At 42.7% G+C, this 25,834-nt stretch overlaps 1 protein-coding gene across 2 annotated transcripts in view; it reads right to left on the bottom strand.

The window, feature by feature from the left end:
- Window positions 1–648: 648 nt before the first annotated feature.
- trim44 (tripartite motif containing 44) overlaps window positions 649–25,834 on the bottom strand; it is a 57,731-nt gene continuing 32,545 nt past the window's right edge. Inside the window, exon 6 of one of the 2 annotated variants that reach the window (XM_086208333.1) lies at window positions 649–4,378. In XM_086208333.1, the coding sequence (XP_086064459.1) occupies window positions 4,294–4,378 (85 nt within the window). In that variant the 3' untranslated portion in view covers window positions 649–4,293. The remainder of the gene's footprint in view (window positions 4,379–25,834) is intronic. The other variant, XM_086208334.1, reaches the window with a different exon arrangement.

The raw sequence follows: 25,834 nt of genomic DNA, 5'->3' as shown, positions 1-25,834 counted from the left end.
CAGAGATTTTGGAGGGAGCCTGAAAGCGCTGGATTTAGCCTCCCACTCCTCTGCATTCTACAGACATGCTTGTTGTGAAGATGATTCATCACAGTGACAGAGAGACTATAATGTGTTACAGCTCCCCTGAAGCAACAGCAGTAGGTGTTACCTAGCCAGGATATTCATTTTATTCAGAGGCACGTCCCATTATCAGCTAGAGGAAACCAAGCATCTCAGCTCCTTGCCACTGCAGCAACAGCATCACGATCCTCATCTCTATTACCTTTCATGTGACCAGCTTTATGTCTCCCCATTGCAAGCTTCATTATAACCTCTAATCCTCGGTCTAAACCCTGGTGTGAGCCTCTTCTCTGCTCATCTGCTGCTCCTTTGATCACACATCCCTCACAAACTCTTCAATTCATCCACTTGTCCAAGTAGGATGCTCAGACAGGAAGAGATTGCGCGTAGGTTCAAGACAGAGGCCTGAAGGTGTCTCCGCTGACTCTGGGATGTAAGAGTGATTTAGGCCGCCGGGAGGAGGAGAGATGGATTCTGCAGACGTCTGGTCATTGTTCATGAGTTGGGACTGTCAAGACAGCTGTCTGTAGCTGCCACCTCTGACAGATGCCTGCCATCAGTCACTCCGGGATGGTCCCCGGTCACCTTCTCCATCGCTGGAGCTCATATGAAGCAAAACCTGCGATTGTGAGATTGATTCATTCCCACACTGAAGGCAGACAAAAAGGAAATGAGCTGGAGCCTCGAGTCGTGACAAAAAATACAAATACAAAGGCAGAGATGACTTGTTTTGACTCTAATGTGTTTATTTCCTCATAACATTTCCTTTCCTTTTATGAGTCAGTTAGTTACATTCTAATTTTCTTAGCCAATACGCCAATGAGGGTCCTCTCCACTGCCTCCACAAGCAGCCACAGTTTACATCCACATCTGTCCAGACTCTTCAGAAACTTTGTATAGTGCAGACATTAAAGGAATCTCATCAAATTTAATGGAAATTTACATTTCCCCTCAGGACTCACTCAGTTGGAACTGAAAAATGGCAGAAAAAAATGTCTTTGCACAACACTGTCACATGCACGTACGCTAATATACTTTGAACTTTGACCACCAAAGGTTAATCAATGAGTGATTGCGCCAAATCGGAAGTAAACAAGAACCAGGTAACAATTGATTATTGAGCGGTGCATGTATGCCACCTCACAACTGGTTGCACGAGAGGTGTCAAATGGTAGACTCCAAAGGTTATCATGGAGTTATATGACAGACCCTTATAATAACGCGGAAGGAAGTTTCTCTAGGAATGTATTGTATTTACCACAGCATGATACTGCTGTACGTTGTTAGCCGTCCACCTCTAACACATTCACAAAATGGCTCAAGTTCTGCACCCCTGAAACATTCTATCTCCTGCTGCGTTGCCCCCTCTACCTCCATCAGCTACATTATGGGGGACGCCAGAAGCAACTTGCAATCTAGCATTTGTCATTGCAGTGTTAATGCTAAAATTGCTAGTTTCTTTTGGCGTACCGGCCTACTGATCTAGCTGGGTTTTTTTCCCTCTGGGAGTGCACATACCCTCGTTTGGGCTTCATGGATTCAACTGGCCTCCAATTGGCCTAAAGTGCATCCAAGTAAATCGATCCCCAATGTATTGAATATCATGAATGTTAGCCTTCCCTCTAAAAGACAGACTTATCAAACATGGAAATGCACAGACAGTCTTGCAGTATATTCATCGCAGAATTGCAGCATTGTGACATAATAATGGTCAAAGTACCTTGATAGTAACTTACGATGAGTCCCACCCCTCATCATGAGTGACAGGTTTCACTCAGGTGACATCAGCCCAGATTTATTCATTCTCCCCTATTCAACCACATGACTTACACTGCCTGTTTCTTTGTTTTCATGTGCCTGTGTCAAAGCCAGGGGGAGAGATGAATAACAAAGTGCATTTAGTGTGAGGGAAGCAATACATTTCCCTGAACGGTACAAGAACATACAATCTGAGGCAAGTGAAGGTGCACGTCTCTGAGAATAAACTGTCATCTTTCACAGACTAATGCACATCCTCACAAAGACCTTAAAGCACACACATACATCTTGAGGTGATGTGTGCTCTGTTACGAGGGAAACATTTCCTAGCTCTTGCATGCTAATAAACAGAATCATTAAGGCATGTCATGATGGATTGGTGGGTGGCGTTTCCATTAACGTGAACCCTCCGACTCCAACTGTCTTTTCAATGATGGCAGAGAGGAATAGGCTCTATTAAAAGACAGCAATCAAAGCAGCATGTCACGTAGCTAATTCAATCCCACAACCCATGAAGCAATTAATTCATGCCAATAAAAATATTGCCCATCAGGAAGCGGAGGTCTATGTTTATTTGTTTGTGTCTTTGTGAACATGCTCAGTCAAGTGAACCTGGAGCAGCAGGTGTAATTGGGTGAGGAACTGGTAAAGGGAGAAACTTGTGATTTTGCTGCTTAAGTGAGATCAGACAATGTCAGCTTCCTCCTGAGACACCGGGGTCACCTCAGGTTTTTTATTATTATTATTTATCTGATCATGTTAGACGACAGATGACACAACCATGGAAATGCACAGACACCCGTCTATAGCTGCTAAGTGACCTCACACAGCTAGGCTATACACACACACACACACAAACTGGTGATGCTGAGGATCAATTTCTCATGTGCTAAATCATTAAGCCTCATTATATCTGTGAAGGCAAACCCATAAAAGAATGCAAACACAGATGTGTTCCCAGCCAGATAGCAATGACCACCAGCTAAATGAGTTTCTACCGGTCGATATCTCAATGCCGAAAGATCGGGGGCGTGCTGACAAAGCATTCTCGTCTTGATGAAGAATTTCAGGTAGGAGCTCAGTGTGATACAAGAGCAGGGAATATGAGACAATGCGAGTTGATGAAAGTGGGTTCTGGCTTGTCTTGGTGTGTCGGCAGAAACTGTCTGCATTTAAATGTGGAGTAGAAGAGAACCTAAAGAGCTCCACTGCTCCATCACTCCCCTTTGTTCCCAAACCTCTTATTCCCAGTCCTATCTGGATGGCGTGCTGCTTTGAATTTCGATGAAGGGAAGTTAGAAAAGCTTCAAAAGCACTTCATCTCTCCTCCTGCCTCCATCCATCTTCACCTACCTGTAAAGTTTTCTGACGATGGTGTCTTGAATGACTCAGAGTTTCCAAGTAGTGACTAGTAATGTGTTCTTAAGATGAAAGTGTCATCTTCAACATCAAATTGAAGAAACCGGCTGTTTATTTATAGTGTTACAACTGAAACAGACAAATAAAAACAAGAGGAAACATCAGTCAGACTCCAAGAATAAAGAATATGCTGTTAGATTTCAAATATCCGATGGCACATCAGTGTCTCCCTTGGGTGGATACGCATCTCTCAGTGCTACAGTAGTGAAGTCATATTGTCATACGTATTATGCTGCTTTCTATTTGGAATTTATGGCAACAGAAATAATCACATTAGAAACAAACTGCTGATACAGACAAAGCTGCGGCGGTACATCACGAATGAGTGCTGGCGGCCCAGTGGGTCAAGGTACAAGGTGCATAAACATGTCAGGGCTGCAATCCGTCATACGCTGCGGATTGGCCCTGAGTAATGAACCTTTACATTACAGCACAGAGAGCAGCTAGTGCTACTTTGCACAGTCAAATTGCCGTTCGATTTTTCACCGGAAAAAAAGATGCTTCCCCAATCGATAGGTGTCAAAATTCAGGTAATAGATTTGACAAGCATAAAGAATCAGTGGGATCAGCAGTGGCGATCGGAGGGGAAAGACAAGTGAAGGCACGATAATCCTAACATCTCTGGAATATACTCTCGTGGTGACATAAGGTGTTATTGTGACGAACGCTCCGTGGTGTGAATTCAGGAAGAGGGAATGAGTCACATCTACTACCCAACATCCCCTCGGAGTCAACGGGTCTCACCAGTCAGCCAGGGACCTGACTGGCTGGGGAAACACAGCCTGATAGGAATTGATTGCACATAACTTGTGTGCTTCAATTAAAAGGAAGTTAATAACAAGCGAGGGATTCAAAAGTTGGAGAGCAGTAAAGACATGGCCGCCTTTATTTGTCACTGCAGCCTCCTTCAAGGTCACTGCCAGCAGGCGGTGGGAAAGAGGGAGAGGAGAAGGGATGGGGGGGGGCAGTTGACAGAGGGGGCTGGCCTGACAGCTCAATAGAGCTGACAGCTGGCTGAAGCAGACGTTGAAGGACAGGTGTGGGAATGTGTTATCAGGGGGCATGGTCCATGGATGGTCCAGAATCACCATCTCCCAAGTCTCGTGGGTCCACGGGGTCGGCCCTCGGCTCCGGCAGCCTGGAAGTGAAGCATCATAAACAGATCAGTAAGCCCTCCAGGCACGATGTGCAAACACACACACAAACACACACACACACACAAACACACACACACATTCTCCTCCATGCTCACATATTATGGAAATATAATAAACCTTTGTGAAATGTAATCAGCTTCAATCAAGCCGCACCTTAAGTAGGAATCATCCATTCTGTCGCTTTGATATTAGCAGCTCAGCACTGACAGAGACAAAGCGGTGGCTAAATTGCAGAGACCTGTAGCAATCCAAGCCCGGTGATGAATTCTATTTCATCTGGGACAGCCGACACTAATCATATGCTCTAATTGGACAACGTTGGTGGGGTGACAGAGCACGTCTCTTGCTCGAGAAGCAACTTTCTTCTATAACTTCTCTCATTTGACCCTTCATCTTTTATACCATGATTGTTCTTTTAAATCAACCACATCCAATCCCATAACTATATTTTTAAAAGACACAGTATGGCAGTACACCCACATTCAAAGAGATTCAGTGGACATGACCTTGAATTGTGCGTTTATACATGGATTTACTCTCATTTATCTGGGCAGTAACAGAAGACATGATGATATACACAGTTTTAGGGCACCGACTGGAGGGGAAGGACAATTAACTGTTTGGTTCCAAACTTCTATTAATGACAGGTCAGAAATAGCTGGCCTTTGCTGTCAATTAACCAGCATCACCGTGTGACCACAGCACAACGCTTTGTTCCCTCGTTAACTGGAAGGGGACAAATAATAAAGCAGTAGTGAACTTGTATAGGAAGTCACATACACAAGTCTAGACAACGCAGTTAACATATTGAGTGAATACTTTACCCGACAAGCGTGCCAGCATTAAACTGTCACTAAGTGGAGAGCTTCTGAGTGCAGGAGGACTGTTAACCATGAAGCAAAACTCCACTAAAACAAACGGCAGTGCCACAAAACTATTTTCAAAAAGGTTTGATGTGCCTCTCAAATCTGTAAATTTGGGCAGTTGAATTTGGACAATTTCACATGAATATTGACAATGTATTGACAGCTTTCCAAATTGGACTTTTTTTCTTTTTTAAAATTTTTTTTATGTCATGTTGAGTCTGATCCTGGATCAGTTGCTCACAGAAATCACTCCTAGGGGGATCTTGCCTAATAAAAGCAGCAATGCTTCATTTTCACCATTATGGTTTTGTGAGGGCTGGCTTTAAATGCTTTATACTGAAAAATTCAGACCGAAGTCCGGCAGCCACATTTGTGCCAATCAATACAACAGCTTTTTTTCACAGGACAACTGGCAGCACTTCAGCAGGAGCCTGGTTCTGCAGGAGAAGCGAACGACCTGCCGACCCCGCTGCACGACCTGGTTCAAGGCCAACACTACTTCTTACTCTTACTCCAACACTGCATGTGGTTTTTCCTATCAAGGATCCATTCGGAGTTAGCAATGTTTCTTCATAGTCGCAATCATTTTTTATGAAATGACTGTGTTGGAACACAACACATGCTGATAATCTAAAAAGTCCTCCTCCTCTTTCTGTCACACTTCTCTTCCACAACTCTGCCGTTCCCCCAATCCACTGCTTTGGCAGCAAATCTTCGAAAAATGTTCACGTCTGGTAACGGGCACCAATGTCTTTCGGCTCTCTGAATCTTCCTGTCCGACATACTTGCGTAGGCAGAAAAAAACATCACGTCTCATCAAAGAGTTGGGCTTTCACACCTTCATGTATTGTCTCAAAAATGCTTGGTGGTCAAGCTAAAATGCTATCTTGGCATCAAGTGCCAACTAACCGACTGCCAAAAGAAAGGATGATGTTGGACAAAGTGTACACTCCCACATACAGGGATAGCTGCTACATATACCATCTCTCTCCAGTGTATGTTTGACAGATTAATTATTCAAAAGCACTGTTTCCATTCAAATTCTTGGCAAAGTTACTGCGTGTTACTTTCATCCACCAGAATAATTTTACTCCGCATTCAAATTGTCTCCAGCATCACACAGGGTGCTCACTCTTTGTTGTCAGCGCAGCACAAAAGTCAGCATCAACTTAAGCCTGCTCTCTCACACGGCTCCCCCCCGTCTGAGATGGCATTTGGGGTAAAATGTTGGCAGTTATTTGTGTAAGGCAATTTCATCTCGCATCTCCAGTCAACCACAACAGTCACCCTGCTCTTCGTTTAAAAAAAAAAAGGGGGGGAAAAAGTAATTACAAATATATTCATATGGCACAAAGCGAAGCCTCTACTACGGAGGCAAATGAACTATTTATATTCAGACGGTCCTTGCTAAGCCTTAGGACACATGGATGTAATAACTTATTTATTCCACCCACAGGAAAAAGGCCATTACTTGAGAGGGAGGGAGAGAAAGAGTTAGTGAATGGAGGGTGAAAGAGAGAAAAGACAGAGTGGAGCTTCAACATGCAACAAAATGTCAGTGGGTGGGTGATAAATTCCCTACAACTTAAAGCCCTTGCTTTGTTCTCTCTGTCTGTCTGTACATTCCCCTGTCCTAATAAAAGATCACTGTGTGTGGGTGTGTGTGGGTGTGTGTGTGTGGGTGTGCGCGTGTGTTTGTGCATGCGAATGGGCGGCTCATTCCTGTTGTCTGGCATCTTTCCACTCATGACTTATTCATACACTTTAATGCAGTTGATGTATTATTGATCAGGACTGATCACTGCCTCCTCCCATTGGTGTGACCATGGCGTGAGGACGGGGCAGGATCAGACAGAGCTCGGTGACCCAGCTTCAGCAGCCAAACACTCCTCTGTCATGGCTGGTCAGCAAGACAATGTGTGTGTGTGCGTGTGTGTGTGTGTGTATGTGTGTGTGTGTGCGCGTATGTGCGTGCATGTACATTTTTGTGTGTGTGTGTGTGTGTGTGTGTGTGTGTGTTGGAGAGATAAGAGCTTTGATAGAACTGATAGACTAGAATAAAACTAATCTTGCTAATGTATCCTCTCTGAATGAGGCTGAAAAGTTCCTCCAATAGCCCTACAATGAACTCATCATTCATGGGGATAAAAACCCTTCTGGCTCCCCACAAGGAAAACAGAGGGAAGCAGTGTAGCAATGTCGCTTAGGCTTTGACTTTTGTCTCTCTCATTCTCTTCCTATTTTGGCCTCAACCCCACGGGGCTCTCTAGGAGATAGAAGAGGGAGGCGTCCTTGCCTTGATTGAGTTTGAATTTCCTGCTCTTGGCAGAGAAGCTGCAGCACTCCTAAGTCATCATCCAGAAACACTCCCATCACACTGTGGCAGCCCAGCCAGTTTGATCCAGTCTAACTGCCACATGGATCATACTGCAGTAGCTTGGATGGCGGTGTTTGTAGAATCAAGGAGGGAGGAGAAGAGGAGGAGTTAAAGAGCAGACTGGCGTTTGCTGATGTGGGAGCAAGGTTCTCCTTGATTAAGCAAAGGGAGCACGAGAATCAGGCTGTGTGTATACAGCAAGGTTGGCAATCGCCCACAGGGGAAAATAACGACTGCAATTTGCATTTCCAAACAGTGGTGATGCCATCTATGTGTACTCCATCACAGAAGATGGCAGGGCCCATTTCTCAAGGCCTGAGGGCTTATGAGGGTTGGTCTAATGAGAGAAGATCCTTAATGGTTATTGATAGAGCCCACGAGGACAAACTCTTACCATTACTCTCCAGTGGAGAAGTGCTCTCTGCCACAACTTAATGAAGTCAATGATTTAAAACTACAAACAGCTTTGTGACAAGGCATGACTGTGATATGGGAAAATAGCTCGAAATATGATTGAGCGAAAGATGGATAGACCTAAAATGACCCAAGAAAGGTAGAGAGAATGTAAGACTTGCTTTTGTAGATGTGTAGAAAAGTGAAGGCATTCCCTTAGACGGGTGTAAGACATTTATCCCTGCGCCAACAATGTGGTGGATTATAATTGGCCATTATCCTGGAAGGGTTTACATTCGTCTCTCTTCCCTGCCATCTTGTCTGCCACCTTCGCCTCTTCTCTCAATGGATTTATGCTCTTTCCTTTCATCTGACAGCCAGGGCCGGGGATGTGTCACTTAGAAATAGCCCCTTTCATTACAAGCACCCCTGTGATCTTTCTAACACCTCGTATTGCAATGATCCTGATAGCTACAATATGAGACATATATGTTCCCTAATGAAGAGACGTGAAGAAAAAAAACCACTGAAGGTCTTGTGTTAACATGCGTCCTGGTCACCCCTTCACAAGTGGATGCAAGTTCACTCCTGATTAGGCCTGAGAGGTACGAGGGTAATACAATTGACAAAGGTATTAAAAAAATCCTGACAGGATTACTTTCAATATTGCCAATTACATAGATGCTCTTTTTTATTAATTTGATGTATTGTAGTGTGTAGCAGACACTGCTAGAGGGCAGGCAAGTGCTGTGTGATTTACTGGTGTGACAGCCAGGCAAGCAGCCCAGCGAGAAAGATTTCAAGTGGCGCTAGCAGCTCTAGAAATACAGCGACAGGAGGACTCGAGAAGAAAATAAAATAAATGCGATTGTCTGGGATTATTTTGGCTTTAGTCCAGGTGATAAAGGTGAACCAGCAAGCAGAGGAAGACTTTGCACTATTTGCCTTCAAAATATTGTGGCTAAAGATGGAGGAGACGGCTGCGCCATGTTCCGGCTGCGACACTGTTTACCTTCATCTGGGCAGTGGAATTTTCAACTGGCAGCGTGTTGGACACGTTGTGTTTTTCCCATCTGGTTTTATAATCTTGCTCAGTTTCTGTTGACGTGGTGATTGTCTCTCAGTTTCCATGTTTCCATCATGCTAACAAAGCCTTTGTGGCTACAACGTATCCTTTTCTATCCTTTTGATTGATGCACAACACTTCAAACCTCACTCATCCTGCACCAATAAATGTTAGGAGGACTAAGAACACAGAACCTGCCTCAGCCTACATGTGATATCAGTGTATGTCTGCAAAGACTGCCTGTGATAGGAGGAAGAGATGCAGAAAGGAGTATGTATTATTGATGATGCAAAATAAATGTTAAAAGTAGGCGATGTGATCATTTTCCAACAAAACATGTCAAGATGCTCCTGAAGCAGACTCGATGACGACGATGGTCTCCCTGAGAAAAGTAGAACGCCCAGTTATTTTATCCTACTGTATCTTTGCTCAGACCAAACCAGCTAAGATGTTTGACATACTTGTAATAGTTTTCTATGGGACTTTCTGAAATTTTCAGTTATGAAATAATAATGATAATTATTGTGTAGATCAGTCAAGGAGGAGGCCCAGGACACACTTGACTTCTGATTTGGAAATTTTCATTATCAAGCCAGTTGGTAGAAGGGCAAAAACATCCTTTCCATCGAGACAAGTCCACAGTGCCATTCTGTGTTCTTTCAAAAACCAGTCACAGTCATCAAATCTAGACCATGGCACTATCTCAAAGGATGTACAACTTGATATCTCACAGGGTGGTTCTGACGTGATCTCGTGACGCCTCACAAGATGGTTTTGGTGTTGTCTCGCGGCGTCGTGAGACTGCGAAACCGTTACATCCATTTTTGCAGAATACCCTATTTGAGGATGCTCTCCATCTGTTGTAATTTTTACCGGTACATGCTAATTAAAACTGTCTTAGACGGGGCAGATGTTCTCACACCCTAGCACCAATTTTGACACAATTTCTGGTGCGTGCAAAGACACTGCACAACGAGCGCAGAGTGGCACACCTATTCACGTGGTACTCGCGGGAGAGTTGATGGGAAAACATGGGAGGAGGTGCTCAAGGAGAGACTGATTCTGTATTCTGTTGTGGTAGGAAAACTGCGGGGGAGCACGCCCGTCTGTTTTGCAGTGACATTTCTCTGCCTCTTAAAAAGCAGGTATAATCCAGAAATAATGCCTTAATAAGCTTCTGCCTCATTAACAAGCTGCGTGTTGCCGACAGATTCTTCCATGAAAGCTGCAGAGGGAGAGAGGAAATTCTGCCATATTATCTCATCACTGATATATTGGTAGAAAAGCCTCCTCATTATAGGAATTTGTCATGTTGTCAATATCAGGGAACTATAGATATATTTCCTCTATTTTGATAATACTGCCGCTTTTGCAGGCGACATGCATTTTTACAACATCTTCTATCAATTCGCTCAGGGATTACATTGTGAATCGGAGTATTTTGTGAAAACAAAATGTTGAGAAGAACTCAAAAGGCAACATACCGCACAAACTCCTTTTAATTTCAAGGCCAGCTCAACATTCTAAGTTTTGAGGAAAATCAGCAATAGTTGACAACTAATATTTCTTGGGTTCAGAAAATTCGTCTTTCAGATTTAAAGCAAAGAAAAGTGAATCAGTTGGCAAACACGTGTGTTATTTGGTATTCTAAACTCTAAACTATTCATTTTCAGAAATATGAAAGAGGAATTATCTGAACAAAAGATAATTAGTTGGCACAGCTGTTGGTGAGTTGGCCTCGAAATTCAAAACTCTGGTGCAGAATCAAACTTGTTAATTCTTTCAACTTTTCCCTTTTAAAGTAATTTTATTGAAAATGTTCTAATTTATTGGCTAATGTTTATTACTTGATGATGGATCGAGTATTACTTTTTATAACGATCTTTGATTGTGAGGCTCTCAAGACAATTTTCCTTTAATTACATGTAGTCTGGGTGTAGAAAACAAATATCCTCAAATGTAAACCTAGACTGAGAGGGATACTTGTGAAGATTCGTGAGAAGTGAGCTCCCTCCCTCAAATGATATGTGTTGCTGCCAACAGTGACAGTCCAAACCCCTTTAGACTCACTGCTCAGTTCCAACTGAAAAACAAAGCAACACCCTGCGGTGCGTCCAGGCTGCTCTAAAGACTTCATCAGTTTATGGCGGAAGTGAAGAGACAGGACACAACAACTGGCGATGCATCAGAGTAGGAGGGACAAAGCACTGGGGGCTGTTTAATACAACCCTCAGTGTGTATTCCAGCTTATCCATCAGAGCAAAATGGGCGAGGAGAGGATAATTCACCAGATGTATGTCAAGTACACCCCATGCATTCAAACTAATGCTCATACATGCCATTGCTTTCAAATGAACATCTCCACCCAAAGACTGCATGCATGTATTATCCCGTGGACACCTGCATCCAGACTGTGAGCAGCTAAGCGGAACGGTCAGTGATGCAGAATACAAGAGCGAGCTGATGCTCCACCAGTGAAAAACATTATTCCCATGGGATGATTCTGTTATCCTTCAATGAACTAATTCCTCATTGACTTCAACAGTGGTACCTGACGTTAATCATGCAGAGGAACTAATGCGGAGCCGTTCAGATAAGAACATTAAACCCCTGTAAAGACTCAATCTTACATTGGCTGATTAGTGGTTTTACAACTGAAGAATTCTTTGTGTAGATTTGTGGCAATCCCATACATGTAGGCCACAACTGCTGTAACACCATAATCCCGTACAGCCCCCATTCTCCTAGATGTAGTCTGACAACCAACGATTACCCTGGATAGGTACGTCAGCAGCGTAGGCACATGTCTGCCTTCCAATTTACAAAAGTTACTGGTGAAAAATTGTATGCAAATGAATGACCTTGAGAAACGCCCGCGGAGGAGAACAGGGAGGTTATACTGCATCATGCCTTTTCTTAGAGCGCAAAGTAAATAACTGTGTTCCTGTGAGACACCAAACAACGACGACCCAAACCTGGAGATGAACACACCAAATATCTCTGATGATTTATTTCAGATCACTGTTATGACAAAAGGTTAAAAAAGGTCAAAAGAAGCTTCTTAAGTGCGATTCTCAAAAATATCCTAAGAGCCTCTTTAATATTTTAGGAAAAGAAAATATATATCTTAGGAGGGATATTATTAACAAACCCATGTGTACTGTATCCCTGTGCATGTTGAGCAGACTGAAATAATATTGAACTCTTGACCTACATTCTGCTTTGATACACACAAAAGAAATGAAGATAAAAGTAAAGATCGTCATTTTTGAGAATCTTACTCCAAAACTTAAGAGATATACCAAAAATAATTCCTGTCTTTTTTTTTTTAACTTACAATACCATCAAACATTTAAGACATGAGTTCATATGGAGCAGACTGTACATACCCGCTTACTTGCATTTGAAGCTTTCCAGTTGTACTGATATGAAACAAACAGCAGATCGGATAATTAATGTTAATTAGTGTTCTGATTTTTATTTAATTTTTGGGGATCAAGAGAGGAGCCGCCTTTCAACAATATCCAAGTGACGATATCTCATGATGTTTTTGTTTGTTTGAGAAAACATCTGAGATGATTTTGTTTCCAGTGACTCATCATCTATCTGAAGAGTCAAGAAGCACAAAGATGTTTCATGGAAACTTCACATTCTCTCAATGTTGGCATTTTTTCGTGGATATATCATACTGGATCCACACCATACATCCTCACAATATTCAGGTATGAAAAAGTTTACATCATTATCAACGGCATGATGGTGCAGTGGTTAGCACTGTTGCCTTACAGAAAGAAGGTTCCAGGTTCGAATCCCGGCTTGGGCATGGGAGCTTTCTGTGTGGAGTCTGCATGTTCTCCCTGTGGACTGTGGCAGGAAGCTGGAATACCAGGAGAGAACCCACACGGGCAAAGACTTCAAGAGGGGACGAGGCTGATTGATACTCTAAATCAGCGTTTCTCAAAGTTTGTGACGCGGTGTCTCAGGGGGGGCGCGAGTCACCCGACGTCCAAGCATTAGTTCCCCCTCACCTTTCGCTTTGTTTATGGTTCCACTGTGAAAAAAATTCTGATGTTCAAACATTAGTTCCCGCCCTCCCCCGGGACGCCTGGCGCGCGAGTCACCGGAGGGAACTAATGTTTGGACATCGGAATTTTTTTCATGGCGGAACCAAAGCGCGCTTTAAACCTCTTTCATAGCAACTGTTGTCAGGGCTGTTTTTAAAATGGAGAGATATTTGACAGGGATGAAACACATTCTATGTCATTTTTTTCTAGTTCTGAAAAACTAAAGGAATGTTTGTAATTTTTAATAGGTCAATAAAGTTAAACATGGCCTATTTTGTTAAAAAAAATTTGGGGTGGGGGGGATGAAAATTTTTCTTCCTCCAAAGGGGGGAATGACAGAAAAAGTTTGAGAACCACTGTTCTAAATTGACCGTAGGTGTGACTGTGAGTGTGAATGGTTGTCTGTCTCTATGTGTTGGTCCTGTGATGGACTGGCGACCTGTCCAGGGTGAACCCCGCCTCTCACCTGAAAGCTGCTGGGATAGGCCCCAGCCCCCCCACAACCCTTAACAGGATAAACAGAAGAAACTGGATGGATGGATGGATGGATGGATGGATGGATGCTACAGACTTGCTACTGCCTCTTAAGGTAAAATGTGGTATGACAAGACTAGAGGGACTTGAGCTACGAGCTTGGCAAGCCAACATCAGTAAAATTCCCTGTAACACAATATACACATACAGTATCTCTGATTAAACATCAGAGCTGTTTCTTCATATTTTATTGATTATTTTAGTCAATTATCATGCCCACCTGTCAGCATAGCAGTTTTACCCCTGTCATGAGAGGGTTACAGTCATGAGAACTCTTCCTGCCCACTCCTCTGGCCTGGCTCCAAACTAAACTCCATATCCTTTCCCCTCTAGTGGTGAGCGCCTATTTATAGAAAGTTGTCTTCCCATGCTGCATCCATGCAACTAATGTGTTTTGTGGTGTGTAAAGGGCATTACAGCTTTACAGGGTTGCATTTTTTTTTATATTGCTGCTCTTGTATCACATTAAATTTCTCATGAATATTTTTAAGGAAAAACAAAATCTAAAAGCACTATCAATATGTTAATTTGACAAACACACAAGGGTGCTATTGTTTAATTTTGATTTACATGTGCTTATTTATGATTTTGCTGCTAATGTGCAGCTAATATAATTCGATGATAAATATTCTCTGAATGCAGTTTTTCCAGGTGAATATCAGGCCAACGGAACACACAAACCTCAAGGACAACTTAGTTTGTATTGCTTCGTTGCACAGATCTCAGTACTTTCCAAGTAGCAAAATCTTCTTTTCCTTCAAGTTGCTTAAAACAGGCAAACTTTAGATGCTGTGTCTTCGGCTTTTAAATGGAATATATTCCATACTATCTTATACATCTTTGAAGTTGGAATCTCCAGCCAACAAGCGTGATAAAGTCAGAGCAAAGACAGCGCATACGGAATCAGCTTAGAGGTAATGAATAGCGAGCGGCCCCGAACCCCCCCCACCCCCAACACACACTTTATACATTCATCTTTTCCTAACCCTCCTTGTGTTACTTAAACTTGGCAGTGTTTGTTTAAACATTTCTGAGTCTCTATCCCTCACCATTTCCCCAAGAATTCCTCCTGTCATTCGCCCCGCTGCCCCTCTCTGTCATTTTTGTCTCGTCTCCATAGGCACCATCGATCCAGGGTTACTGAAGAGACTCCTCCCTAGCCTGATCTGCCCAGTGTGTCATGTGACCACTGAGCTGGCTCTGTCACAGAGCCAGACAGCCGTTATGAAGACTGGCTGGTCGCAGCAGCGCCCGCACACTTGGCAGCCTGGCGTACCTGCCTCCTGTTGCCTCGTACAAACAACTCCCTTCTCTAACGGCAGACTACTGGCGCCACCTTCATCAGCAAACTACCCAGGTGCCCAGACGCACTGTCCCGGACTCTGGATTGCTCTAGAGGGATTTTGAAATGAAAAGGCTGAGTGATGAGAGTGACTCCTCCTTTGTCTGGACTCTTCTATCAGAGATGGAGGGATGTCAGAGGTACATATGGACTGAGAGGAGGAAGAGAAGGAGGAGAGAAAACGTCCAAGAGACACAGCTACACAACAGACTGGCTATTAGGCAAAGCCTTCTGTCATATCAAAATCCCCCCTCCCCCTGCATCCAAACCCTTAGTGTGAAGGACACCCAGACAGGCAGGCCTGAAAACCTGGGCACCAGACTGTCACAACTCTCATCTGGCAGATAGAAGTACCATCCATCCCTCGGCTGTTTCCCTCTGCCGAATGTCACACACTGAGGAATAAAGGGTGCAAGATCATTCTCTAAAAAAATAATTCAAATGGTCTCAGCAACATCCTGATTTTCAGACATCTGGTCAACATGTTGAGCTTTTTGGTGGTGACAGCATAGTTCAATGTAGTATTGTACCACAGTGAAATACAGTTACTGGGCTCGACAGTTCTCCAGTGCTGCCTGACTAATAAAATAATATGTGTGCTAATGCATCCTATAATCCATCAGTCAGAAAAAGCCTTCCTTCTCCAGCAGGTGACGTGCCTACTTTTGATATTTCATAACATGAACCCCAATCACAGACAAATACAACACATATCTAAAATTTTGCGTTAATTTTTCAAATGGCATATATATAATATATATAATGTCATATATATATATATATATATATATAGAACATTTGAAAAATTAACAAAAAATTTCAGATATGTGTTGTATTTGTCTGTGATTGGGGTTCATGTTTCATTTATATATACACACACACACAAATAGAAATACACACCACACATACATAAACAATGAGCAGTTAGAAGAACACTAAATCCAGATGTGCAAATCGTACTGGTCATTATCCTTCTCTCCACAGAACAATGCTGGATTAAGATGATTTTGTAAAGTGCATGCTAAATAACGTCAGAATCCTCGGGAGATAATATCCCAACCATCTCATTGTTTCTCTTCAGCCAATACTATAATATCTACCCTGTGATGGAGCTCGTCATGGGGCTGCTGAATTAAACATGCTAGCCTTTGCATGCTCTTCCCTGCTCACTGGGAGAAGAACTGAGCAGAGTGGACTGCAAGAGGGAGAGTGGCCCCAGTGTTCCGACGAACATGCACTGTGACGTTGTAACTATGGAGAGGGCGATATTACCCCACTGTGTGTGTGTGTGTGTGTGTGTGTGTGTGTGTGTGTGTGTGTGAGTCTTGACAGCTCATACCCAGGGCCAGAGGTTTGATAAGGCACTGATTCATTGCCCCCTTGGTTCAGGGTGCCACTATCGCCCTCCTACATCTTCACCAAGCTCAGAATAGACCTGTAATTCAGCCCTGAGACTAATACACTGCGATGTGCATATGAGTGTGTGTGTATGTGTGTGAGAGACAGGGGACATAGTAGGTTAGACAGTGTGGAGACATTTCCCTTGTTCGTCCATCTTCCCACTAATCTACCGAACTGTTTGAGTGTGTGCATGCATCACGTTTGTTTGTGTAGTATTAGGATGAACAATAAATGTTTATTCAAACTGTGACAGTTTTTGAGCGTTTTTACTTGTCTGTTAGAGCATAGAGTGCATGATGGTGTGCAAGGAAAAGCCTCAACAGATCTAGTATGACAAGCTGCCTTGTGGACAGAACACAGAGAGGAGGAGTGGATATGAGAACAAGAGGAAGAGGGACAGAATATTTAAAGAGCTTCCAGAGCAGCATTTTTCCTGTTTGTAAATCGTCTGTCATATAAGCCACATGCGAGCCAAGTCATGTAATGAAATACAAGATGTCCTACAGCCTGGCGCGCGACATAACCTTTCAGACCAATTATGCAAGTTGCTGACTGGCAGGCTCCCATGCAGTGATCTGAGCTGACAACATTGACATTTGCTGATCATTAAGGTCAAGTTGTTACACGATCACTTCTCATGAGGGATTCATTAAGAAAAGCACCATGTTCTTTGAGGATAGGAACATCCCAGTTCCAGCTAATATTTTAAGAACGTGAAACTGCTCAATCAAGAGATGTGTTGCAGACTCCTTACATAAATTATTTGTTCACAGTTTGCTTAACACACACATCTCAAAATATCCGAAATTTAATTGGAATTGCAATATGGCCTACAGCAATTTTCAAACCACAGGGAGGAGCAATATCTATTGTCTCAAAAACATGCCACAAAATGTGACCCGTTTTTAATTGTGTAATTGTGTAATTTCATGGAACTACAAAAAATAAATACAAAAATTTGGCTTCCACCTCAGCTCAAAAATGTCAGCATGCTAACACACCTTACAACGATCATGAACATGCTAAAGATTAACAGTTACTGAGAACGTTGTCATTCCCATATCTGAGTCAACGAAAAAAAAATATGATTCCCCATTTATGAGAAAAGGTCGCTATACAGCAGTGTCAGCGTTCATCTGAAATCACATGTATAATTCATCCGAGAACATCAGCGAACTTTGCAGCATGGAATATGTATTCTAGAGGTCAAAATCACACAGTACTCACAGTACAGTACTATCACAACAATTTGCCCAGTCAGACAACAGTACAACGTTAAAGCGGTAGCACAATTATTCTCAGGTACATCTCAATATCTGTTACTGAAGAAGAAGAAGAAAAATACCCCAAAGCAGGAGTCCAGCATTTCTGACGAGCACACTAGTCATGTTTGTTTAGAGTAAACTGACGAGTGAACTCTAGTTATGCAAAGCAAAGTGCATCATCTTAACTCGATGTCTTTGACTCACGCGTGGAGTAACAAAAAATACACAGGGGAATCTCTTCATAACAACAGCTGTGTTAACAAAAATACCAACACTTGGGGTGAGTGTATTGATATTACATCAGGTAACGAAACATCACAATATATTGCAGTTTCGATATTTCATCCCATTTAAATACGTATTATATACGAGCTCTGTGCTTCATGTGGATAGCTCTGAAATCTGCATCTTGGTTAATAATCTGTATATAACATCTTCTGCTTTTTTCAAAACGAATCTTGATAGTGAATGAGAAATCAATTGTATTTTATAAGTTAGCGAACAATTGCATACGTAGTATAGATTATAAAGTGAAGTGGACTGAATTCCTGTGAAGAGATAGATGTCTGGAGACATCTGCCTGGCGTTCACTGCCGATCTCAGCTCAGGAAGACTGGAGAAACCACAATTAATAACCTCTCTCTTTATTTTTATTTGACAATAAACAAAGCTATCATCAGCATTGCTGACAAGCAATCTGTCTGACTAAAGGTTTGTTTAAGACAGGTAGAAATAATATTTACAAACTGAGACATTTTATAGCAGTGATTTGCATCCATCCATCCATTTTCTACCGCTTATCCTGTTAAGAGTCGCGGGGGGCTGGAGCCTTCAGGCGAGAGGCAGGGTTCACCCTGGACAGGTCTCCAGTCCGTCACAGGACCAACACATGGAGACAGACAACCATTCACACTCACAGTCACACCTACAGTCAATTTAGAGAATCAATCAGCCTCGTCCCCTCTTGATGTCTTTGGATGGTGGGAGGAAGCTGGAGTACCAGAGAGAACCCACACAGGAACAGGGAGAACATGCAGACTCACACAGAAAGATTCTGTGCCTGAGTCAGGGCTCGAACCCGTAACCTTCTTGCTGTGAGGCGACAGTGCTAACCACTGCACCACCCGCAATGATTTGCTAAAGTCACAAAATCTCAGTGTTCGTGTTCTTCCATTTTAAAAAGCAGATGCCTAATGAAGGTAAATTGACTGAAGTTAAGTGTGAAGTATCATTTGACGTCACAATTCCCTGCTCTAATGAGGACGACCCACATTTGCCATGCAGAGACTTACTTTGACTCAGAACAAGTACATTTCTAATCTTAAACCACAAACACTTCAATGTCAAGTTACATCAAATCTACTTCAGTGAGCTCTTAAAAAACTTCTCACTTTCTAAAGGGTTCCAGTTACACATTATATCATTATTTTTGTTTTGACCGCGCTGTGACACTGGAGGTTGCTATGAAATATCAGACTCACATTGTCTCAACTCACTCACTCCCTCCTTAGGAATAATAACATGCCTGCATGACCTTTCATTATAATTCCTGATCATGTAAAACACTGGAATTGTAAGTAATAGTAGTAGTGAGAGTACATACAGCCAGATGTGTTGTAACATGTCTGTGAATTCTCCTCACTGCACTTTGTCTATCACTTGTCTCTGATTTATTTTTGTCCTGGTGCCACTTTCATCGCTCCAAATAATTGCTCAAGTGCACAAATACACATCCACACTCAAACAAAACCCACCCCACAGTATCTGTTTTCAGAGAAGTGAGCTGTAATTAACACATTTGGATTTATTTTTTTATTTCTGCTACTAATTCCTCACAGCCTTCACTTTAACAGGACTGCTGAGGCTTCTACGACAATGTGATTATTAGATGGGACAGCCAGAGAAGTCTGGCTGGGTAATTTAATGAGCACAGTCAGAGAGAGAGAATTAACAAGAAGGGATGAGTACAGGACGTAGAATTGTTGCTCTGCACTCATAAATAATGAAGTAGATAATAGCACACAACACGTTTTATGATGTGACATAAACATGACATGTTCTGCCTCAATTTACAGTCTGAGAGACAGTGACTGAATGCAACAACTTAATACATGAATATACAAGTGATGTGCATGATGTTCAGCACTGGGATAGACGTTAGATAACTCAAGGTTATCAGGATGAGTATTTGTTGAAGCAGAGAACAATCATGAATCACTGGGAGTGATAAGATAGCAGGACGTTTAGAGAAGTTTGCCCTCGGAGGCTAACCTTGAGTTCTCTTGAGCTTTCTGAAACATTAGTGACCATGTTCTTTTACATACTTTACTCATTGCATTGCCCACCTACCCAAAAAGCTTTCTGAGATTTCCATTTTTTACTCCTGAAATACATGTTTGTACATAATGTTACTTTCTCCTCAGTCTGGTTAGACTGTACCTGCGCTCCACGTCATCTCTACCGCAGAAACAAACAAATACTTCATCCGTGGACGCCCTCCTGCTTTACCATCTGAGGTTTCAGTCTGACTTCTCTGTCCTCTATTGATCATTTTCTTCATTGGCTTGCTTCAGCTGTATTCATCTTGCTTTGCACTCAACATCCTCTTTACACTTCTTCACTCATCTATAACAAATTCTTCAATTCTGCGTGGCCACAAAGATGCACGGTGGCCACATAGAGTACAGTATATACTATAAGGTGGCCCAGTGAGGCCCTGTGATCCACTGCCATAGTATGACAGTTCCACGGATTCCTCGATCCCTTGGTGTATTGTATTTCAACATTGTACATGAACGGTGAGCAGCATAGTGTTGGTACACTTAGTGCAGCACAGCAGAACTGTGCAGGTACTGCACTTGCTGACGGCTCTCTACTGATATGGTAGAAGTAGAGGTATACATCACCTGCTGTGACTACAGAACAACACAACAGAAACACGAAAGGGAGTGAGGCTTTAGGAGAAAATGGAAGCAGGAATTTTAGAATGTTAGATGTATTGTGATGTGTGCCACCTACTTCCTCAAGTAAGCCAGAAGTGTAAATTGTTTTTTTTTCCACCAAGAGTTTAAGGTATATACAGTAGGGATTAAGGAAGTAGATCCTGTTACAGACTCCATGTTCTCGCCATCAAAGCTAGACTAGACAGCATCTGTGTTGCTCAGTCATACAAAGACTCGACCGGTTTGCTGGAGTACTGTACGAGGTCTTGTGACGTTGTCAGCTGATTGATTTCTGGGTCTCAGGGACACCCCATGTATTGCAATGGAAAATTTAGTATTTTGAACATATTGCTCAGGGGTGTTGCTGTTGCCAGAGTGAAGGGCTCAGGAATGAGCCGCTTGCAAAACATTTTTGTTATGGTAAATGGCCTCATTTTTATATAACGCCTTTCTACCTTAGTGGCACTCAAAGCGCTTTACAGTGTCGTCTCATTCACCCATTCACACAAACACTCACACACTGATGGTGGAAGCTGTCATGCAAGGCACCACCCTACTCATCAGCAATTAGGGGTTCAGTATCTCACTCAAGAGCCCCTTTCACACTGCACCAAAGACACGGGTCAACAGTGGTTTTTGGACACTGTGAAAGGGTCGACTCGACCCGCGTCGACTGATTCGCCAAGCAACCCAGGTGTTTAGCGGCTCGGCTTGGCTCGGCTGCAGTGTGGAAAAGGCAACCCATATTGTCTCAGGTTTCAAGCAACCTTCCTGTCGCATCCTGATTTTGTCACTGTGCCACCTGTCAGGCTTCGCCTGGAGCTTCTTCGGCTCCCTTCCAGACGAGCTAAAAACTCCATTCTCTTCGCTGCACTAGCGCTCAGACATTTTCCAAACTGCGCCGAGTTTGTATGCTTTCCAAAAGAGAACAGCATTGCAATGCACGCAGCGACAACAGTAACATTCAACTTGACGACATCCATGTTGTGGTTTGTTTACCTCTCAGTGTTCCGGCGCACATTTACGTGAAATGATGACGTTGTCAGCGCGATGACGTACGAGAGAGAAAAACACAGGCACACAGCCCCCACAGCGGGAGTTCAGACCCGGGTCTTCTGGAAGCTTGAATGCGCCCGAATACAGAGCAAACGCAGGTCCAAAAACCAGCGTTTACATGCGTTTTTCAGTGTGAAAGGGGTAAAGAATACTTCAACATGGTTGGTACGGCACGGTGGTGGTTAGCACTGTTGCCTCACAACAAGAAGGTTCTGGGTTCGAGTCCCGGCTCGAGCACAGGATCTTTCTGTGTGGAGTCTCCATGTTCTCCCTGTTCCTGTGTGGGTTCTCTCTGGTACTCCAGCATCCTTCCACAGTCCAAAGACATCAAGAGAGGACGAGGCTGATTGATACTCTAAATTGACTGTAGGTGTGACTGTGAGTGTGAATGGTTGTCTGTCTATATGTGTTGGCCCTGTGATGGACTGGTGACCTGTCCAGGGTGAACCCCGCCTCTCGCCCGTAGCCGCTGGGATAGGCTCCAGCCCCCCCGCCACCCTTAATAGGAATAAGCGGAAGAAGATGGATGGATGGGTCACCGGGGGAAATGAGGATCGAAGTAGTGACCCTTCGGTTGCTAGACAGCCAGTCTACCTCTGAGCCATTCCATCCAATCCCTGAAGCGTCAATACTAGATGCTAATAATCACATCGCTGTCATGACAATAATGATAATGACAATAATGGTAAAGCACCCCCTCTTGAGTAATACTGTTTAAGTGTGATTGCCTTGGAATTTTCTTGTTTTTCCACATATACACACACAAAGGGTACCTTGAACAAAATCAATTTAGAATCCAGGAAGCTCTGCATCCCAAACAACTGTTGGTGTCATGTTTTGATTTGATGTCACTTGGAATCTCCATGGATGAATTATTAGTCATAATATTTCCTTAGTTTTGCATATGCCCTACCAGGAAAAGAATGATGGGGTGATCTGAACACATTGCTTTGCCTATATAGTTCAAATAAATCCTGATTAGTATTGAGTATTAAATTCCTATTCATCTGAGTCTCTAGTGTTTACTGCTCAGTATCTATTGATCAAGCTTCTCTGATTTCATTCACAGTTTGAAGAAATTTCTCCTGTTATTACATGTACAAAGGTTCACAGCCCCCAACCTTGTGTTCAATTGAGCCTTTTTTTTCCGATTTCAATGCAAAGTTCAATGAAAATTAATATTTTAATGGTCCTGTGGTGACCCGTGTTAAATTGTTAAATCCCTCGTTCTTACCAGCTTTTCGTTGTCAGCAAGACAAAACTGACAGTCGCTTCATTTATCAGGGTATAAAGTGACAAATCTGTGAGCCGACACACAAGCGGGCACACAACACATATTAAACTACACTTATACACATATGCAACACAAAGAGCAGGAAGAAAACAAGGAAAGTAATGTGGGAAAGAGATCTATTTTGTACACATGGATTAACAATCCATTATTCATAGGCACTACGGACTCAGAGCATCAACACAAACAGAGCAGTAACCTGATTCTTCTGCACTGTAGCCCTGGAAGCACAATAGACACTCAAGGCCTAATCTTTGCTCTGTAGGAGCACAGATGACAACAGTCGACACTCGGCAGCACGGCTCTCATATCTATCTGCACAGCAGGTCAATACCACAAGCACTCTTAAAGCTTAGGTCCGCACTCTATACACAGCGTCCCAGCAGGCACACACACACAAAACATCAGCAGCAGTGCCTCTAAATCTCTGGTGACATTCAAACTCCCGAATTACATCAATCTTCTAAGGTGACTAGTCCCCCCACCCCAACAGCAGTCAAATCTGATATCAAAAGAAAAAAAAAAGTTTCTGTTTGAATATACATTTGTACTAGTCATGTCAGCTGCACAAAAATATACTCCTACCTGACTGTGCCCTTTCACTTTTTGACAAATTGTATAGGCTCACAATTCATACTCCGTTACAGCAGGTATTCAATTAGACTACTTTAAGCTTGGGACAGAAGCTGGACTGAGTAAAGGCTGCTGCCCACTGAACAGAAACCCTGCCAACACCTGGCTTTTGTCACTGGTGTTTATCAACTCAGATCGACATTTATGGACCACAAAACCCGGGTGAAAGTGGTTATTTGTGGCTCGCTTCAGGCACCTTCCCATTTCAGACACAAATATGGTCAGTGCTTTGCTATCAACAATATACATGGTGGAATGAAAGTCTGTCACCTGTGCCAGTAACTTTGGTTACTCTGCGTCATATTGGCCACAAATTGAACTCATCTAACATTATTGAGTCAGGGTAGAGTTTGAAAAGCTGGCTGCAGCTACCAAAGAGTACATAAAGACTCCCCATCTCCTCAGAATGGGAACAGGATCAATTTGCTTTTGAAAATGAGTTTACTTGGGTTAAAAAAAAAACTTGTGTACACAGGTGTGTATGGTATTAAACAAACGGATGGTGCTCAAGCAACCCGACTCTAAATCCCAGGTGTCTTTAAGGTTTAATTACCAATCTGTAGTTAGAAAAAAGGAACAAATAATAACTGCCATTAGTTATCAGATAAGATAAAGCTATGAAAAGCATACACACTCATTTCCCTAAAACACCTTTAAAAAAACTCTCCCGGTGCTTTCTGAAACTGTTAGTGCCGACAAGATCCATGAATCTCACATGCATATGCTCCAGAGACAAAAAAAAGGGAACATATACCCACACAAATGAAAGACATCTTAAAATTGGGAGAATGTTGTGTCTGTGGCATGAATTATGCATGCTTATAGTCTTATCTAAATGCATGTCTTTCTACTTTCTATTTGACAGTCACAGTAGGTGTGTATGTGTATGCACATTCTTCTGTGAGGGGTGACAGCAGGGAGAGAGAAAAGACAAGAAAAGGAGACGCACTGAAGGAAGAGAGAAAGAGTATATGAATCAGGAAGGTTTAGTACATTCATGACAAGCACACATACACACACACTAAGAGATACAGATGCAGTGGCTGGAGCATTTTAAAATATTGAATGAGGACATGCTGACACGCACACATGCACGCACACACACACGCACACACACACACACACACACACACACACACTTGTGTTTCCATTTGATGACTTACATGAAGTTTCCTGGAGACACAACCTTACACCAAGTCTTCAGTCTAAAATGTAATCATGAGGACTTGCTTTTCATCCCCAAAAGGGAGGCGAGTCCCAACAATGTAATTGTGTAAACAGATTTGATGTCTTTGATTTTATGAGTAGTTCCAGCACACATGGAATGTCATAAGAATGAGAGAGGGCCTGTAGTGGCTCCTTTAGTACTGCGCGATGTAAATATTTCATTAGAGGAAATGCAGCTCTCTCCCTCCCTCCTCTTGCCACACTCCCCTGACACCTCCCTGCTTCAGTCAGCCTGTCTATTTGACCCACTGAAGGACAAGCAGTTCAGAAACAAAGATAAGATGTGTCCCATAGTGCCCACTCCTCTGGCCCATCACACCCTCTTCCAGGGGAATGTACACTATCCACCCAGGTCCCTCAGTGAAACATAATGGAGGATTTGGCCTTTCGCCCTCGTCAGGGAGCATGCAATGATGACAAATTTAATGCAGAGTTACTCGAAATGTGTTTTAAGGACAAGAAGTGTACATAATTGTGGACAGTCGAGATGAGATAGTTCAAACTTCTAAATCGCACATACTGCAAAACTTTAGATCACTCCGACACAGAAAGAAGAAAATCTGCCAGACATATAAATATGAGTGTCAGTCCTCATTTCCAGAGTTGAAATTATAGTAGCATAATCCTCCATTTACATAGATTATAGTGGAGGATTATTGGATGAGGAACACTACAAATGCTAGAAGAGGAGGATCAGGACAATGTGAGATAGTGTGTGAGTGTGTGTTTGTTTAAGACAGGAATGAACTGAGAGCTCCAACTGTCATTCCAAATAAATGGTCATACGATCATGTATAAATACTATAGAGCAGATTTGGAATCAACAATAAAACAAAAGACCATGATGCATCATTTATGATGATGACTTTACATATTCATTTATTATTATAAATCGTTAATCACTACCTTATAATTCACATCCACCTGTGTGCACTTCCTTATGTATTTTACGTCCTCATAGATTAGAGAAAGGTTGAATA

Source organism: Aulostomus chinensis, chromosome 7 (genome assembly GCF_037954235.1).
Source record: "Aulostomus chinensis isolate RoL2024-O1b breed Wild chromosome 7, RoL_Achi_v1.0, whole genome shotgun sequence".
Taxonomy (NCBI): Eukaryota; Metazoa; Chordata; class Actinopteri; order Syngnathiformes; family Aulostomidae; genus Aulostomus; species Aulostomus chinensis.
Note: the sequence above shows the minus strand (reverse complement) of the source record. Positions and strands in the feature narration are given on the sequence as shown.